Here is an 18,648-nt window from a genome sequence, read left to right as displayed (position 1 = left end):
GTATTTAAATATGTTTTTACTATATCTGTATATATATACTTCAAAATTTATATATATAATTTGAGTAGAAACTTCGCATTTAAAATAAGATTACTTTAATGCATATAAATATCCTGACTCTTCCCTGTAGAAGATGTCCCTGCAGCACCATTTCACATTCCCAACGAGTACTGCTGTATGCCAACTCCCTGCTGAAGCAGGGCCACCCCAACCTCCTCTACCTCTGCTCTGCTCTCTCCAGAGAGAGCATGGTCAGGAAGATCTGCCCCTACATCATGTCCTGTGAAGATGTACACCTTGACAGACCCAGTGCTCCCTGGTCCCCAACTTTTGATGTCAACCAGTGCAATGAAAGCCAGATCCCTCACAAGTGTAAAACTACACTGAGGAGAGAGCTTGCACACCCTATTGGCTCTGCTGTGCCCCACAGCCCAAATCCGGCCATAGGGGTGGCTGGTGCAGCTCCTCATGGCTTAGGAATCAGACAGCCTCCACCTGCTAAATGTGATTTTTTCTTAAAGCGATGCCTATGAGGGTGAAGGAAAACAAAAGCTCTGAAGAGTTTACTATATCAAGGACTTGTTTTCCTTTCCACATCCCACAGACAGGCTCATTTAACCTCCCTGCTCTTACCCTACACTGAAGAGGTGAACCTGAAAAGCAGTTATCCAAATGAGAGCTTGAAAACTAATGAGAGATGAGCTTTCAATTTTATCCTGGGCTCAGTTCTACGCTTCCAGTACAAGATGTCAACAAAGTGCAAGATTCAGTACAGAAACTAAAATAATTAATCCCTGGAGGAACATGCTTATTAAGAAGGATTAAATCAAAAAATTAATGTGCGCTATTTGCCTGTATGACAGAGGAAAGGAGGCATATGATAACTCTCCAGCATCTGAAAGCACAGAGAGAATAAGGATTGCTGATAGAAGGAAAACTTGGACATATTAGGAAAGAAACAAAATAGAAACTCCAACAGAAATTTCAGGCTGAAATATTGCAGACAATCTCATGCAGCTTAAGAAGAAAAAATAAACACCTCAATAGCTTGTCCGTAAGAACCTTTAAATTAATATTTCTCATTCTTTGCATTGTATTAGAACCTAGAGATTAAGGATTAAGGTTTAGGCATTGTATGATGGGAAATAATATAAATGCAGAGGAAGAAATGAAGAGCATCAGCTGAGAGCAAACTGGGCTCAGGTAGCTGGGCAGCAGCTGGTGGTACGTGTCCTTGGAAATGCAAAATCATGAACGTGAGTTGGACTTCTTCTGAGAGCTCCTTCTCTGAGCCAAGGGAACCAAGCTCCTTCCAGGGCTCTGCTTCATCCCCAGCCAGCAAGGCAGAGGGCAGCTTCAGGCAGCTGGCTATGGCTGGAAGGAAGCTGGAGGCTCTCCATACCTCCGTTCATGGACCAGCCACAAAAACAGATGCCAGACAGACCACCCGGAGACAGCCTGAAGCAAGCTCCTGGCTGCTACAAGGGAAATAACTGCAGGTGGAAGTCCCATGGAGGGGTAGGGTTTATTTGCACACTCATATAACAGAGCAATGAGTCCATATGGAGATCTGAATGTTAGAGGGCCTCTTAGAAAACAGTGGGAGGATTTGGTGCTCCTGGTCACTGTGGGCACTGGGACAGATGTTCTGGATATCAGACTACAAGCTGAAACCAGGAGATCTGTTGCGGCACTGCTCTAAGCATTCCCATCCCCATGGAAGGACAGGTAAGATAGGCAGTGCACAGCTGAGGACATGAGGTATGGGTTCAGGGGGAATGGAAACAGTTTGGATTCATCAGACATTGGGAAGACTCCAGAATGGATAAAGCCCGCACAGCAGAGATCAGTTTCTCCCATGTCATTGTACTGCATACTGAAAAGGCAATAAAGAATGTTTTAAATAATAGGAGAGGAAGGTGCAGAAGGGTAAACGTTGATGTGTGCTGATATAAGAACATACCAAACACTCAGTGAAAAGAGGACAGCCTGGGGACACTAACAGCAGGATGGGAAGCACATGGAAACACCAGCCTGCCAATGGAGAATAGAGCCTAGAATTAACTCCAATTAACCATAACAAAATGCATACAGCATCCCTCTGGATTAAAGTTCTGGGTATAAATAGGAATACAACAATACAGGGTGATACCATCAAGTTCATCAGGATAGCAACAGAGCTACAGTTAGAGAGAGCAAAAGGGCTATGAGAACAGGAAGTGCACCATAATGGGAGATATCCAGCACCCCATGGGGATTGGGCAAATTCCATCCTGGGGAGTGCTGCTGAGAATGAGTCTTTAGGTATCGCTAATGACTGCTTCATGAAGCTCTGTGACCAAGCCTTTGACTGTGTGAGCAGTGCGGCTGAACTGTTACTGCTGGTGTTGAAAAGACCACAAGGTGCTTGTGTTCAGTGAGAGGAGACAAGAGCAACAAAACCTGCAATATTTCTACTGCAGTTCTCACATCCAGCAAGGATAACTATGTAAGAGTAAAGAAACTTGTTAAAGAAGAATTGAATGGGCACCTAAAAGAAAAGCTCATTGTAGGTATCACTGAACTATTTAAAGAGAGAGTCTTGACAACCCAGAGCAATTATATACCATCTGTCCATCAAATGAGTTCAGAAAGAGCAAATGAATGTTGGCTTTGCTAAACAACACAAGGGATGGTTATTTGAAGTATACAGGCATCCTTCCAATCATAGAAGTAGAAATTGAAGCTGAGCCCAAATTAGAAAAATCACAATAGTCAAATTGGCAGATTAAATGTAAAAACACAATAAGATAAGGTAAAAAAGGATCTGAGGAATAACTTGCAAAAGCATAAAAACCTTATACTAGAAACTTCCTTGAATAGATCAGGAGCTGAAAACTCATCAGGAAATCTAAATCCAGCAGATTATCAAGATGTAAAGGAGCACTCGGAGACAGCAAATTAAATGAGGTTCTTCAAACAGTGCTCACCTTGGAGAACCTGAAGGAGGTCCCTGTGTAGGAACTCTCCCCATCTAAGGTTTGTGCTGACACATTCATTTCAAACTGAAAGATCTGAAGAAGGTTATAAAATAGAATCTACAATAAAGAGGTTATAGGACTCCATATTGAAAAAACTTATAGATGAAACAAGCTAGCTACCGCCTGTGTCATAGCTTGCTCAAACTTGCTTCAGAACAAGGGGAATGAGTGCAGCTGAAATACAAAGGCAGCTTTTAAGAAAAACTCCAAGAGCGATCTTGGGTACAAAGAGCAATAAAGATGGACAGTGGGGTACTGCTTTCTGCAACACACACTTCAGTTGTGGGTCTTGCAAAAGGATAAGTCTACGAAAACAAGCACCACAGAAGGCTACTAATGCCAAAAAACCAAAGATAGCCATTCACCACTGACTGGTTTTGTAGACAAGATAAGGGCTCGCACAGACACTGGCCCAGTGCAGTATAGACATCAATATGATCTGATCTTTCCCTTACCTTGACAACCTCTCATTTTTTTCAGGTTTATTGATGCCTGTGCATTTCCAGGTATTTTCCTCTCCCGCCCCCTCCAATAAAACATTTAATTACTGCCAAAATTGAAGATCAAGAGCATCTCCTCTGCCCATTCCTTAAACTATGGCTCCAGTAACCATAAACTCTTTACCAAACTTCATGCTGCAGAACGTACAGTACTCACATGCACAAACAAAATCCTACAGGATCTAATCACAGCTAGATACTAACTGCAGAAACATGAGAAATCAGCAGGAGTGGAATCAGAAGGTGGGCTGCAATCCCTGAAAACAACAAGAGTATGGAAAGTAAATGCAAAGACAAAAGCATAAATCAGTCAGAATGTCTTTCAGAACTACAAGAAATCAAAATGTATATCACATCTCAGTGGGCTAATGTATTCACACCAGTAGAGTTAGGTTAGGGCCACCACACATTCTGATGAGCTTACAAATGGCCTGTGTTTGTTTGGACATTACTATTACAACTAAAAAATATTAGGGAAGTTCTCAAGGAGGTGCTTTCCATATTATGCGTCATCTATAAAACACTGTGGCTTTGTTATTTAAAGTTGCCTGTAAATCTCATGAGATTGCTTTATAATTAAACGGACATTTAGGCTACTATGCAGAGAGAAAAAACATTTCCAGCTTTTGAGCCAACCATGCTAACAAACTTCTCAATCTTGACTGTCCAAATGTAGTTACAAAAACCAGGAGTATGAAACAGAAAATTCTGTAGTAGGAAAGCCAAAAAGCCAGTTATCTCCCCTTATAAATGCAAAATAAACAAACAAACAAATAAATAGTTTACATAGTTTACAAGAGACATTACCAGACCATCTGCATCATCTCCACCAGTCAGTTATTGCAGTCCTTCCTCCAAGTCCTGCCTAGAGCAACAACACCCAGCAGAGGACAAAACATAGCTGCCCTATGTTTCCTGAGGGCATCCAAATGCTGCTGAGGCCCATGGTGACGTTTCCCACTCAATTGGCCACTAACTACATGATACAGGTTAGAGAGAGCACCATCAGGAGCCCAAGAGACAAAAATCAGGAAGATCATGGAATGAATGCATAGGAAGCTGTCAAATGGAAGTTAACACTGACCAAAAAAAAACCTGAAAGGCTTTGGCAGGAGTGTTTAACCAACCCACACATCCTATAAAGTCTTAAATTATCTCCTGCCAACTCACGTGAGGAATGGATGACTATTGCTGCAAGTTCAATGAAGATTTCCTCTCCCTCTCCAGAGAAAGTAAACCAGCACATCTGGAGGGAAAAAAAATGGGGGGGGTGGGGGGGGTTGATGTTTGAAGATGAGATAAAAAAAGACAAGACAGATGGCATTGTTATTCTGTTATACAAGTCAGTGGCATAGCTGCATTGAAAACACTGGATTCAGGATGCCTGCAAATACAACCAAACCAAAACGTTCCCATAAAAGTTGAGTGGGAATGATCAGGACCTCTAAAACTACTCTTATTTCAGCAGACAGACCAAAGGCATGAAATGTTTTTTTCCTAATATGAATGAGAAACACAGAGGAAAACAACGGTGCAGTAAGAAGCACCTGAAAGTTCTCTTCGTTTCATAATGAAGAATAAGAGAGGAGTATCAATTGAATTAAAGCATAATTTCCCCTGCTCCCCTCTGCCTACAGCGAATTGCAGAATAAGTCCATATTTTTCCTTCTCCAGCTGACATCTCATAGCAAATTAAAGACCTTTAATACAGAGAGGACCCTCAGAAACCCCAGGGTGCCCCAGAAAGAACAGAAGCAGGTCTGGACTTCTTGGTCTTGGACTCCCGCCAGACCAAAAGACTTTGTCAAACTGAAATGCTCAGATGATCCTAAAGAGAAAATCTCTTTTAGTTTATTTTTGTAACCAGTGATATTACTTCGTATTTACAGGTTGAGTTTATATTGGTACGTTTTTTGTTTTTACAAGTCTGTGTTCCAACTGACCCTGGTTTCACAGTGCTTACACCTACTGTGACAGTTTTACAACCTGTTGTAGCTGCCCCACGCAATACGGCCAGAGCCAAGCTGTTCTTTTGGTAACACCATCAGGTTTCATAGCTCTCCTTCAACAGGTCTGAAATTCTATTTAGGTTCCTCATCTCTATGGTAACTGCAAATCCTACAGAGCCTCGCAGCACCGTGCTGGAGGAAAGCAATCCCTGCTCCCTCACTGGGGAATTGGAGTGCAGGAAAACTAGATGACTTGCCTGGGGACAAACAGGAGCTCTGTGGCAGAGATAGGAAGTCGTCTCCAAATCTCCCAAAGGCCAAACCAGGAGATTTCAAAGCAGGAATCATGAGATACCTTCCTTCTCCTACCAGCACAACCTCATGCTCCAAGCAGCTCTCACCATCAGTCACTTCCGACCACACTGCCATTCTCAGCTTACAAATCAGGAGCCTGAAGGGATACATCCTTACATTTGCTATCCCCTTTCTGCAATGATTGCAGCAATGAATAATATTCCCTTCCAACCTGCTGCTGCCCCAGAGCCCCCTGTGCCCGCCGCCAGCCCCGCCATCAGCCCATGCTGGTGGCTGCATGGCGACGAGGAGCTCAAGGCAATTTGAGTTCCACAGGGCTCATCCGGACTCTGGGGAAGCAGGAATTTTGCGAAGCTATAAAAGTTGTTTTAAAAAGTTTTCCAGATTTTATCATTTTTCACAGAGTCGGCAGTTCTCCTTCCTGGCTTTTGAAAAACGACGCCCAGCTGTGCACTGGCTCACAGCTGGGGCTCTTGGCAGCAGGCGGCTATGCCGGGCCCGGACGCGGGCAGGCCTCACCCCATGGCCCGGCTCTGTCAGCGGGGACCGGGCCACCACCACCGGGTGCAGCCCCTCAGGCTTAGACCACACCTGTTAAGCCATTAAATGCTCTCCTGAGCAGGATCGGTGTGAAGAAGTGAACAAACGCATGGAAGGACCTGGAGATGGCATAAGAGAAGAATCTCTTGAGTGTTGCATTTGACTCCCTGCATTAAGGCAGTTTTCTTTCTCGTGTTTTTAACTTTTTTGTTTTGTTTTGCTATTTTTGGTTTGTTCTGGTGTTATCCAAGCACCTGACAATTTTCAGGAACTTGTTTTCACATCCATCTTTTCCCCAGATTCTTAACATATTTTCTGCCTTTTCCAAAGAGCTCATCGGGCTTCATGTAGCTGCAGAACAGATGGCACAATGCTTAGATTTTCTTTAGCAAATGGACAAATGCAATTGCTTTGTTCTCTTCCTCTTGCATCTGCACTCGGGAGAGATGTCTGCCCTGCAAGCCAAGCAGCCGTGGCCCAGGCACAGCCATGGGCACCCACGGTGTGTGGGACCTTGCATTCTCCTCACTCCAGGAGCACAAACATCTCCCCATAGGCAGCACAGCAACCAAACACGAACACCCAGCTTCCGTGCAGATCTACAGGAAAAACAAACCTTGGGAAAACACAAAAGCCCACAGGGATGTAGGGAGAGTGAGGAGCACAAAGCCCACGTGGAAGCTCACATAGAAGAGCCTGGGGACAATTGCTGTAATTTTTAGCTGTATTTCAACCACTTAGAGCAGCCTTCAATCAGTCAGAATTACAGTATGTTGAAGGAACCTGTTTCATCTTGGAAAGCCAGAGGCCACTTCGTCTTGTGACAGCAGACTGATCAGAGCCAGCTTCTTGCACAACACAGTCAGAATTAACCCCTGGCCTGCCAGCTGCTCTCCTATGCTGGCAGACAAACACAGTGGGTATTCTCTGAATGTTTTAACCAGTGACCGATGAAACAATCGTCCTGTTCTATGAAAATCTAGGTGTGACCAGGCCACATCATCTTACATAGAGGACCCTCCTCACACGTGAAGCACAAACATACAGGGCATCTCCAGGAGAGGTTCCTCAGTGAGGTGCCTGGAGGAAATCTGGACCAGAGGGCCTCACAAGAGAGAGCGAAACGATGAGTTGATATTTCCAGCTGACCACAGCAGCAGCCAGATGAATGTCTGAAAGAACTTCAAGCTACAGGAACATTTCCAATCACTCTGCTTGGTGTTACTAAAAAAGCTTAACAGTAGATAGTAACCCTTTAAGCCTTCACATGGGATGCTTGCTTTCCTCCCATTCTGGAGTGTTAGCCTTTCCTCCTCCACAGAGTCACCAGCTCATTTCAGAGGGACCAAAGTGAAGTACTTCAACACACTTTGATTCATTAAATAATTTCCAAGTAGCCCTAAAACACATATAGAAATCTGTGAGTTAACATGAGGAAATGTCATTCTTTGACCCATGGGGATAACTTCAGAGGAGGAAGAGATGGAAAAGGAAGGTTAGCTAGCCCTGAGGTCTAGCTTAAGGAAGAAAGTAGCCTGTGAAGAGAGGGATTATAAAAACACCTGTGTGCTCTCAGAGCTCAGACTGCCTTTGGTTCTGCAGTGAGGTTCGTGATCCTCAACATACTACATGTCTGGAATGCCTTTGCTTTAACAGACAGCATGACTACAGACAAAATTTTAAACATACTAACATATCCTTGCTTATAAATGCATCATTATGCTCATGGGCACCAAATGCTTTTAGCATGAAGCAACTTGTTCATCCACTCAGTAGCTTCTACATCTCCAAGCATGCTTTGTCTCTAACACTGGTGTATAGATAATGAAACTGAGCTCCCCACGACTGTTTCTCTATGAGCTGTAGTTACCTTAGGCAAAGAGAAGGAGAAAAAGAGGGGAAATCAAAACTTTTCATTCACATCTTTTTTACAGGTTTTCATACAGTTTTTCTTTTTCCTATTAAATGTTGTAGTTTTTCAGTGGAAAGGAAAAAGTAATTGCAGCTCCATCTCTTAGAAATTGAAAACCAGTTTTTAATTTGGTGCTCTCCAAGACCCAACGTACACCTCAGGAGTGAACAAAATTTTGCTTTTTTCCACGATTTAAAGAGATGTTTTAAAATTAGCACAATACTTCAAAATTAATTCCACTTGAAAAAACAGGCATAACTTCAGCTTTCTTGCAAGCACCTACTGAAGTAACACGCGATTATGCAAATCACAACCAATATTTTGGTGCCAAAAATATAGCTCAGCTGAGAGATGCATGAATACTGTCCAAACCTTGGAAAATAGGGGTTACGGAGTAGACAACAGATTTTTCCTTTCCTTTCAGCAGCTATTCACATTTCCTTCCTTTTTAATTTCCTCGGAAAGGAATCAATTAAGAAACAAACATTTCTTCAGCTTCTGCACCATCCTTCTTATTGTTTCTGTCTTACGGAGGAAACTAAATGGCACCTTAAAAATCCTCCTGATGTTTCATTTCAGAAAGCAAAGTCACCCGGTGTGGCCAGAGCTCAGTGCTGGCTCAGCTCCTGTGCCCAAGCAATTAGCCAGTTACAAAAGCAAAACCTTGAGAAATACAAACTTAAGGTAAAGCAATTGGTTTGTGTGACTCTCTAATTCTTGTATCTCGACTTGTATGACTCCCCAGCAACGAAGACATTCAGCACAAGTGGAGGATGTGTGCAAAATGGGAGCTTTCCTATTTTGCAAAGTGTTTCATAGGTGAAAAGCTTCTGATACACCCATTTATTTTTAAATTCCTTTTTGTGCTCTGCCAAGGGAAACAAGGCATTTGTAAATTTGTGCTCAGTACTTGCACTACTTTTATAGATTGTTAAAATTAACAAGTAGGGACTCCTAGCTACACCTCATTCAAAAGAGCTGAAATGTAATTAAATATTTGCATGCATAAGCATGTAAACTTGCTTTTCAAACCTGTAAGAAAGTATGCATTAAGGAAATATACTTTTGTCTTTGCATGCATTTCAGACACAGCGTGCATCCCCTACACACCTCATTTAAGTATGTATAACATCAAATTAAAACAGGTTAGTCTCCTCTATTATTAACCAAGAATCTTCTGTACAGATTTGAATATGTTTACTCTGTCAAAACCTACATATTGCGATCTATGCTTAAGAGCAATACTCAACACCTACATAAATGGAGAAAAAGCAGGAAGAGGGCTCTGCAAAGCAAATGAGCAAATGCTAAATAGATCCCATTATATTGCTCTGACTCTGCTGCAGTGCAAAAAAGAGAATAAATATTGAATAAATAGCATTACCATTTATTTTTGTTGAAGGAGCTCAGGACCAAACAGTTAGGTATTAAGTAAGTATGCAGCCCACAAAGAGCTCCCAATCAAGCTACAAACCTGAGTACAAGGACTAAATACAAAAACCACAAGTATGGTAAACATCAGGTTATCAGAAAGAATTACAGTCTGCCAATAAGCAGCAACTGGAGCCTTTATGCTCACAAAAGTCTAAGCATGCAAGTGCATGCAGCAGGATGGCTCAGCTGCTGTTACAGCCCGGCTCAGGCACCTGCCTCGCAATGGCTGCATGTCACACGGGTACAAGCCAGGGCACAGAGCCCCAGGGGCTGGCTCCATATGGGAGGCACGTGGCCACGCACAGAATGATGGAAAAGCATCACAGGCCACAACAGATTGCCTGCTATCATTTCAAATGTGACAAACGATCCCTGTGGGCAGTGCTATTTCAAGAAGTCTACCTGGCATGGGAACACGTTCTGCCAGTTCGTGTTTTCCTCAAGCTGCACTTTCACTGCTGATCCAGCAACCTAAGGCGTAGTTGGGGTAACTGGCAAAGATGTCTTGAAGTTCTTGATGTATTTGAAATTTATAATGATAATTTCATCCCTGAGTCAGACTGGGAAGAGGGGCAACATGATGTAAGTTGCCTTATAAGGTCAGCATCGCTTCCCAGCTTACCAGAGTCACCAGCCTCAGCATAGATAGTAAGCCCACAACCACAGCTACTACAGCCAGCACACCTCACGTAGGCAATACACAGCACACCGTCAAATAAGCAGGAGTATACATGTCTAATGCCTTTCATTTTCTATTCACAATCTGGTGCAGTAATAAAGTCCATGATAATAGGTAAAAGAAAGATTGAAGCAATTTCTACATGTTACTGTGCTTAGAAGCATGGTATGAGCTTCTAGGTTTGAAGAAGTGTGAAGATGCATTGTTCTCATTAGCTGAGGAGTTCTGGAGGCAGTTAATTCTTGCTACTGCGACAAAAATCAAAACAGAAATCTACTTGGATAAAATCTGATAATCGACAGATGTGGCACGGGCTGTTCCTGACTCATTATTGGGAATGGAAAAATAGTCAGATCTCTTCTTTGTTCATTCTAAAAGCTTAGGCCTAAAAGAAGCAAATAACAAGTTAGGCCCCCGTGGTGGAAACAGCCTTTGTATCTCAGTTAGTCTGAAAATCACAAGTTAGTTTCAGAGTAGGTGGAATACAGGGGAAAAAAAGAAAAAGCTGCTGTTTATGTTTGTTAATGAAATTGCTTCGTCTGCCTTCTAACAAAACATGGCTCTGGCAGAACAGCTGGCCAGAACAGGAAATCCTGGCAAATATTGCAATATTCTCACAGACTGATGAATTAGGATACTCTCAAATCTTAAGTCATTCTTTCAACAAATGAAAAAAAAATAGACAAGTTATGATATTCTAATCACAAAATAGAAAAATAATCCCTGGAATTTCTGTGTCTAGCATCATAACTAAGCTTCTGACTGTCAACTATTCACAAGAAATTGCTTTTGTATGAGCTACAAAGTAAGGATTCCAGACAAATTATTTGGTGCATAATTTCAATCAACAACTAAATTCAGACAAGTTATGCCTTATTCCCAGGCAATTCAAGGTGAGGCAGGGTAAGGCCCCGGGCAACCTGACCTAGCTGTGGTGTCCCTGTTCAGTGCAGGGGAGTTGCACTACATGGCCTTCAGAGGTCTCTTCCAACACTAAGGATTCTTTCATGCTATGAATTCACAAAAAGAAGGTGCCATTCATAAAGTAAGTACTCTTTATGACTTATTCACCCTATTCTAATATCTTTTTCAGAATTTCCAATCTGTTCACCAAACACTGCCGTGAAAAGTTCAAGACCATCCTCATAAAAATAAACGTAATGTAATGGAATCCTGAAAGAACACATACAGGGAACAGTCATTACAACCAACTGCACTGCACCCAAAATTCCCACGAATGCTGGGTGTGGTTTTGAACTTTCCTGCAGTTTAGAAGACGTACCAACACCTGGATTACGAATGCCATCCTTCAAAAGGCACTAAAGTTACCTGAGCACAACCTACCAACCTACTTCAGAGCAACCACAAGCTGCTGGAAAGACATCCTCTCTCCTCCACCAGTGGCCAGCTGACATACATCTCAGGATGCAGCTTCAATCTTAAGCCTTTCCCCTTGCAGTCTAGAAGAGGGTGTCTAAAGTAAAGTGAGTCATAGGCCACGAGGGAGCAAATCTTCCACCTCCTGCTCCTGCCCATGCTCCAGAACACGACCTCAGTCTTTTCTCCAGCAAGAGCAGGGAAAGGTGAACAGGCCCCAGAAACAGCCCCTTGGGCCACACTGCCAGGATACAATTGCAGACCCTCCACTGACTCGTGAATGTAAACTCCACAACAGAGAAAAGAAACCAAGTACTCACTGACCTTTGCTTGGGTAAAGCAATATAGTGATGAATGAAGAGAAACTGGAGCTGCTGCTATCTGTATTACTCACCATGGAGAGTTTACTTCTCTCCTATTAGTAAATAAGAAAATATGTAGTTTATTGGCAGCCAAATAGCCAGGCTGTAGTCCTCAGAGGATAATCTGGCACTCACTTCTGCAAAGTTTCTCCATTTGGTTTGATATTAAATTAAATAAGATGTCTCAGATCTCTCTTGTAACAGTCATCTGGTGTGTTCTCTCCCATGCATATTAGGAGGGCTGTTTTCCCGAAACCTAATGTATGATTGTAACTAGCATATGTCAGGGAATTGCAAATCAGCCCATTGCAGAGCATCGCTGCAGTCCCAGCCCTGAGAACAAAATGCAGGATGTCACTGAGGACAGTGTGGTGCATCAGCAGCAACGTGTGCTGCCCCAGACGTTGCAGGAGTCCCAAAGGGCAGGTGAGACATGAGGAATAGACCCCATACGCAAACCTCTGATATTATGATACTTTCCCAGAGCCTTAGCAAGATTGTCAAGGCTTTGCTAACATTTCAAATAAACCTGGGGAAGTATATGGCAGCAGGAAAAGAAACATGATGCAGCACTCACATTGAGCATCTTTGTATCATCTGAGAATAAACAAGAAAACCGCGGAAGGAATCTCGAGCTTGTGATGTCTGACAGAGCTACTTCTGTCTCCCCAGGCCACCAGGAAGGAGGGAGGTATATCTTCAGAGAGGAAGAACATGCAACTGTGCTACACTTGTGTTTCACCCCATATGTGACACAGCAGCCCCACGAGTTGGGGTGGTGGTCCTCAAAGGCTGCAAGATGGTTCCCATCCACATCCTGAGGAGTGTGCCAGCATACATAGATGTTTCTTGTCATCAGTTAAATAAACACACTTTCCATAACTGAGTTCTCTGTGAATCTCAATGAAGTTGCTGTTTATCATTTTTTAAGGAAAATATAAGCTCTGCACAGATTTTTCTGAGAAAATTTAGGGTTTGTTTTGAGAAAAAGTATTCTTTTCAGAGAGAGAATTGACCACGAACTTCCAGCTAAAACTGACTGTCCTCCAGCTGTGTTCTCTCTGCCACATCACCACCAGCAGCCCCACGCAGCCCCAATCACAGCCAAGGAACATGACTCGTGTGCTGGGGCAGCCATAGGTGATGCACAGTTCTAGACACTGACCTCTCAGGGCAGCATGGTGTGTCACGTACACAACACTTCCTCAGGGCTCTTACTGCATTATGCACCTCAAACAAGGATGTACAGAAGAGGGAACCAGTGGAGCAACAGGGAGCTGACCCCATAGGATGCTGATCTGGTCCCTGCTTCTCAGACAACATTTTCTATGACATCTCTGTAGACCTGAAGCTGAAAACTGCTTAAGATAAATGCTTTACTTGTTATAGACAGGAAGGGAAAATAGGATGGGAAGGTCTATAACTCTAAGCAACAAGGGGAGGAAAGAAAAGATGAGATGAGGGAGGTGGAATGGGAGAGCAGAACCTGGAGGAAGAAGCAAAAAGAACCTGCAGAATAGACCGGAGAGGCACAGAGGAGAGCAGGGGTTCGGCTGGCATGGCACAAATGGTTTGATACCCAGCTGCCACCAATGGGAATGGGAAACTCATACCACAGGAAATATAAAGTGAGTAAAATTTATGAGTAAAGCCAAAAATTTCATTCTGAGTTTCTTCTTTACCACAAACAATCTAAAGGAGTAGAGACAGAGTGAGAATACCACTGGTGTTCTAAAGGAGAGGGGAACAGACCCGAGCTCACTGCAGTGTGCTCTGAGATATTCACCACTGCCTGGTGCTCGATACAACACGCTCACCAAGAATGGCCTGCAGCAATCCAAAGCTCATATGCAGTTCAACAGCTGCACATTGTTTTAAGGATGATCAGAAACAGACAAAATGCATTTTGTGTTATTTTAATATCTACATATATAAATATCTCTAGTAGGTAAAGGAAATCAAAATCCAAAGCACCAGTAGACTGCCAGAAAAAAAAAAGAAACAGAGAAAGAGAAGTATTGCTGCTGGCTCCAAACAGAATGGTTTGTTTATGGTCTTCCAAGAACTATAAAAGATAGTGGTGGAAAGCAAAAGGAGAAGAGAAAAATATACATAAAAACAAGAAAATTAGCATATAAATTGAAATAACATACGAGACCTCATCGGTATATCACATACTCCAGCTCACGGTACATAGCTGCCCTGTAGCTTATAGCTCCAGGGCAATACACTCCACTGCCACAGTTCACCCTTAGAGATGGCACAGCTCATCTTAACAGTGAACTTCTGTACCAGAGTCACCAATACCTCTGGGGACACCAGCCAGTCATAGCCCCAGACCTGCCTGTCTCAGTGCAAGCTTTCAGTTCTGCTGCGTCCCAGAGCCACGGGCAACCCCATTGCCACCAGTAGGACCACTCTACTGCAGCCTTTGGGCACTGCTCCAACTGGTTGAAAAACAGGCTTCCTACCAGACAAGAAGACAGTGCAAGCCAATGCTATATGTGTGAGAAGAGCAGTCAGAGGTAAAAGCATTCACTAGTGCCACAGAGTTGATGCATATAAATTAAAGCTCATTAAGTCCTGGGGAATGTGCTTGTCTGGAACAGGCATTTGTTTGTCATAACTGAATCCCACCCAGAAGATGAACATTCAGCAGCTCTGCCCACTTAACTGCCTGACAAGGCCATTCCAATAGAGGATTGATATGCTTTAGCTGAGCCTCGGTAATTTCACAATTTTAGTAAATTTTGGTCTTTTTTTTTTTTTTTTTTTTTTTTTTTTTGGTTCTGCAAATAAACTGCCCTCAAGCACTGTTAAAGAAATCTTAAGGTCACTCTGCCAAGTAAATTAATCAGCATATTTCAGGGCACAAAGCAGCTGTTCAGGGTTTCAAACTGGAATTACTTTATGTCTGTTATTAACTTTCATGTACCTATCACTGGGACATTTGGCTTCAGCCATTTTCAGGACAGAAAATCTGACTAATGGGAGAACAGATGTTAACTGATATGATCAAGCACTTATTCCCAACACGCAGTAACTGCACCACCTCATTTCCATACAGTGCAGCCCGGCTCCCTGCGATCCGCAGCGGTGCGCTGCAATAAAGCCTCATGCTCCACAGCTGTGTTTCTTCAAGGAAGAGGAGAAGGATCAAGAATGTGAGTACGCAGAATTCCTGTTGGTAGAGAGGCAGCAAAAACAAGATTGTACAGTCTGTGAATTCAGACTGATAACCTAAGTTTTTGGAACCACTTTTCCTCTCTTTGCACCACCGAAATTCAATGAACCTGAGCAGTTATAAATTGACCTTTATGAAAACAGGATCTGTTTTCTTTAAATGCTCTACCATCTTGCAATACATGGAATCTGCAGCCTCTGCACTTTAAGGGACATTAATTCAAATGAATACAGCAGCATACCACTACCATATATTACCCTCTGTTTTTACAGATGTACATAGTTTTCAAACCCAAAGATAAAACAATGCAAACCAAGGCGGGAGAATAGGCATACAGGCAAAGTCTACGTGCAGGTATGGAATATAAAGTAGGACTGGCATGCTGACAGGACTTTCCTATTCCCTACAGAAAACTGACATTATAAGAGGGTAGAATGTGTGGCTTAAGAACACTGAATGGCTGAACAGCATTTCCTGTTTACATAAATTAATAGATTTGTCTTTTCCAAGGTTTGGATTCAGTAAGTGATGTGCAAATTCCATGTGAGTCACAAATCTTTTGCAAATGACCAAAGAACACAGGATTTTCCATCCCAGATCAGAACTTAAGTCTAGCACTGTCCTGTAATGGTGATTTCTGGGCAGGGGAACAGAAACTCTAAGCCATTGCAGTCTTTTCATCAGTCCACCCTTCTAAAGACATGTGGAACTGGTCTGCCTTGACAGCTTTGTTTTGCAGGAGGAAGCTTGGGAAAATGCAGATGGAAACACACAGTTCTTAAGGACCATCCTAGGCAACACCTAGCTGTCTGAGGGCAATGACTTTGCCATATAGCATTGATTACTCCTCTAGAATGGTGAATGGTTTCATCCACTCCATTCCCAGTGTAGGCATTGAATAACAGTGAGAGGACTCCTCCAACAAAGGTAAATAGTCCATGCTTGTTACAGATGTGAGATGGTAGGAAAGACGGGAAGCAGACTCTTTAGCATGTTGAGAACTGTATGTAAGGTCCTTATTCCTCGAAGAAAATATTCATATCCATGTCTGCTGAAACGTCAAGCCTCACGCATACCAAGAAAAATAGTTTGATTAGAAAGGCCTCATGCCTTCATTTTGCAGAGGCCAAGCACTATTTACTATAAACAGGGACTCTTTGATGATTGCCCCGCTGCCAGAGTGGAAAAGGCAGGCTCCCAGCAAGGACGGGCATTGCGCTCACTGAACACTAATTGGAGGAATCCTCTGCTGGCTGCGTTAGTTGGCCTCGCAACCTCTTCGCACACAGTCCAAACACTCCTTGCAGGAAAGCTGGCAAAAGCCCCAGAGAATTACAAAATGATGAATTTTGCTTGGACAAGAGAGATTGCCAGAGTTAATTATGAACCATTATTTAGACATATTGGTGAGGAAGACATAACAATCCTCAATCCTCAGACTTATTATCAGGCCTGCCAAATTCAAGTCTCTGGGTACAACACTGCACGTAGACCAAGAAATTTCTTCAGAAATTGGCATTGATTAAATTTTATGAATAAGTGAAACATCCCATTAGCAAGGGGTCTATGAACATCCATTACTCGGAGCAGAAATAAAAGCATGGGATGGAGCAGCCCACATGGTCACTTTTTGCCCTGTCCCAATGACACGGATCGTGAGAAACAGACTTTCAGCCACAAGAAAACTGAGGAATGTTGATAGCTTGGGAATAAGCTTGTATTTTGCATTGTTAACTAGAGAGACCTGGGAAATGATTCTGCACATTGCCAAGAAATTAAACCAAATTGAATTTCCCATCCTGGGCTTTTTTGTGTCTTCCTGACTTCTTGCAAATCAGTCAATATGCCAAGAAAATATCTTTAAAATATCACAACGAATACAAACCCATTCTGCTAAAGCAAATGGTGAGTTACAAAACGTTTTCTCCAGTGTCTGAAAAGTTTTATCACCAACTAAAAGAAGATAGGAGAAGCAGTATAATGAGAAGCTATGAAAGGTTAATACATGGAGAGTGATGGGGTATTTGGAAAATATAATACAGGAAAGCTACTGGGAATGGCATTAACTACAAAGATCTGAGACACTCCTTACAGCAATAATGGGGTGTAAATGAGACTATGGAGAAACACACTGTGTTTTTCATGCTATGTGATAAGTAAAATCAAGCCCATGCTCACTGGGTCAAAGACAGACACGGAGTTTGCAGGGATGCAAGTGCTAGAGAAAGACATAGCAGCAGTGTACATTAACCTGCTGATTGCTTGTGAAGCTCCAGCGGTGCCCAGCCATAAAAACATGACAAATACTTCCAGTATACTGAGACTCGGAGAAAAAGAACCCTCAATATCTGTTTCCTGTAACTGCTTCTTAAGAAGCTGCATAGGAGTAAGACAAGAAAGAGCGATGTTTTCCAGAATATACTTCCCACTTCAAAGCGCTATCCCGAGATTTCCTGCAGAGCAGGTGGTGGTTGGGTGCTTATCAGTCCTCAGTCATTTTTTCCTCACATGAACTGCCCTCAAAGGAGGCAGGTATGTGGTAGCCCCACTGAGGCAGTCCAAGAACACCATTTCATTTAGTTCCCATAGCGCTGAACCAAGTCATACCTTCCAGAGGCTCAGATGAGAAAAAGGGCTGTGGGGATACTACCTAACAGCTCACCAGCCATTCCGATTGCTGAGTTCTGTAATAATTGTACATTTCAGCCTTTCTTTGTATTGTTTGCAATTAGGAGTCATACCTCCTCCATCCAAACAGACTGCAATGGTTCCCTCCACTTGTTTAATCCCACCTCAAGGTTAAGCCCTGGTTTGAATGTAAGATCTGCAAGCTCTACTTCAAGGTGACGTGACACTATAGTTGATGAAAAGCGACAGACAGTAAAGTTAGTGGTTTACCCTACACAGCCACAGTCTCTTCTACCGTAAAGAAGTCTTTCTTCTAGCACTATAAAGATCAAGCAATTTGTACTTAGAGGAAAGAGCTCATTTCACGACTTTATCACTGTTGTTATGATAACAGCAGGGGTTTCTTTTAAAGCCTACTCTGGCAAGAGCATGGCTCCCTAGGATTCTCTCCCTGCATTTAAAACAAAACAGCTCTAGCTGTTGTGGTTGCAAAGAAATGTTTGAACTTCAGTGCAATCTTAGAAGTTCATAGAAGGCAGCAGATATAAACCCAAACACGATGAGAAACAACAAATATGAGGATTTTTAACCAAATCTCATTTTCTGAGCAATTGGATTTGTTGCAAAAAGCCCCTTCTGTACTGTGCCTGCTTCCCAAAGTTGTGCCTACAGCTCATGCGGGCTAAGAGTGAGCAAGTTTAGAATAGATTCCTTGGATATTCATTTCATTGAGAAGCTCAGCATACTT

At 42.7% G+C, this 18,648-nt stretch overlaps 1 protein-coding gene across 4 annotated transcripts in view; it reads right to left on the bottom strand.

Annotated features, from left to right (window-relative positions):
- ADAMTS2 (ADAM metallopeptidase with thrombospondin type 1 motif 2) overlaps positions 1–18,648 on the bottom strand; it is a 236,217-nt gene that overhangs the window by 122,756 nt on the left and 94,813 nt on the right. Inside the window, exon 1 of one of the 4 annotated variants that reach the window (XM_040647189.1) lies at positions 5,507–5,617. The exons of the other annotated variants lie outside the window; for them this stretch is intronic. Coding sequence (XP_040503123.1) covers positions 5,507–5,575 — 69 coding nt within the window. The 5' untranslated portion in view covers positions 5,576–5,617. Of the gene's footprint in view, positions 1–5,506; positions 5,618–18,648 lie in introns of those variants that run through there. 4 annotated transcript variants of the gene reach the window in all.

Source organism: Gallus gallus, chromosome 13 (genome assembly GCF_016699485.2).
Source record: "Gallus gallus isolate bGalGal1 chromosome 13, bGalGal1.mat.broiler.GRCg7b, whole genome shotgun sequence".
Lineage (NCBI taxonomy): Eukaryota > Metazoa > Chordata > Aves > Galliformes > Phasianidae > Gallus > Gallus gallus.
Note: the sequence above shows the minus strand (reverse complement) of the source record. Positions and strands in the feature narration are given on the sequence as shown.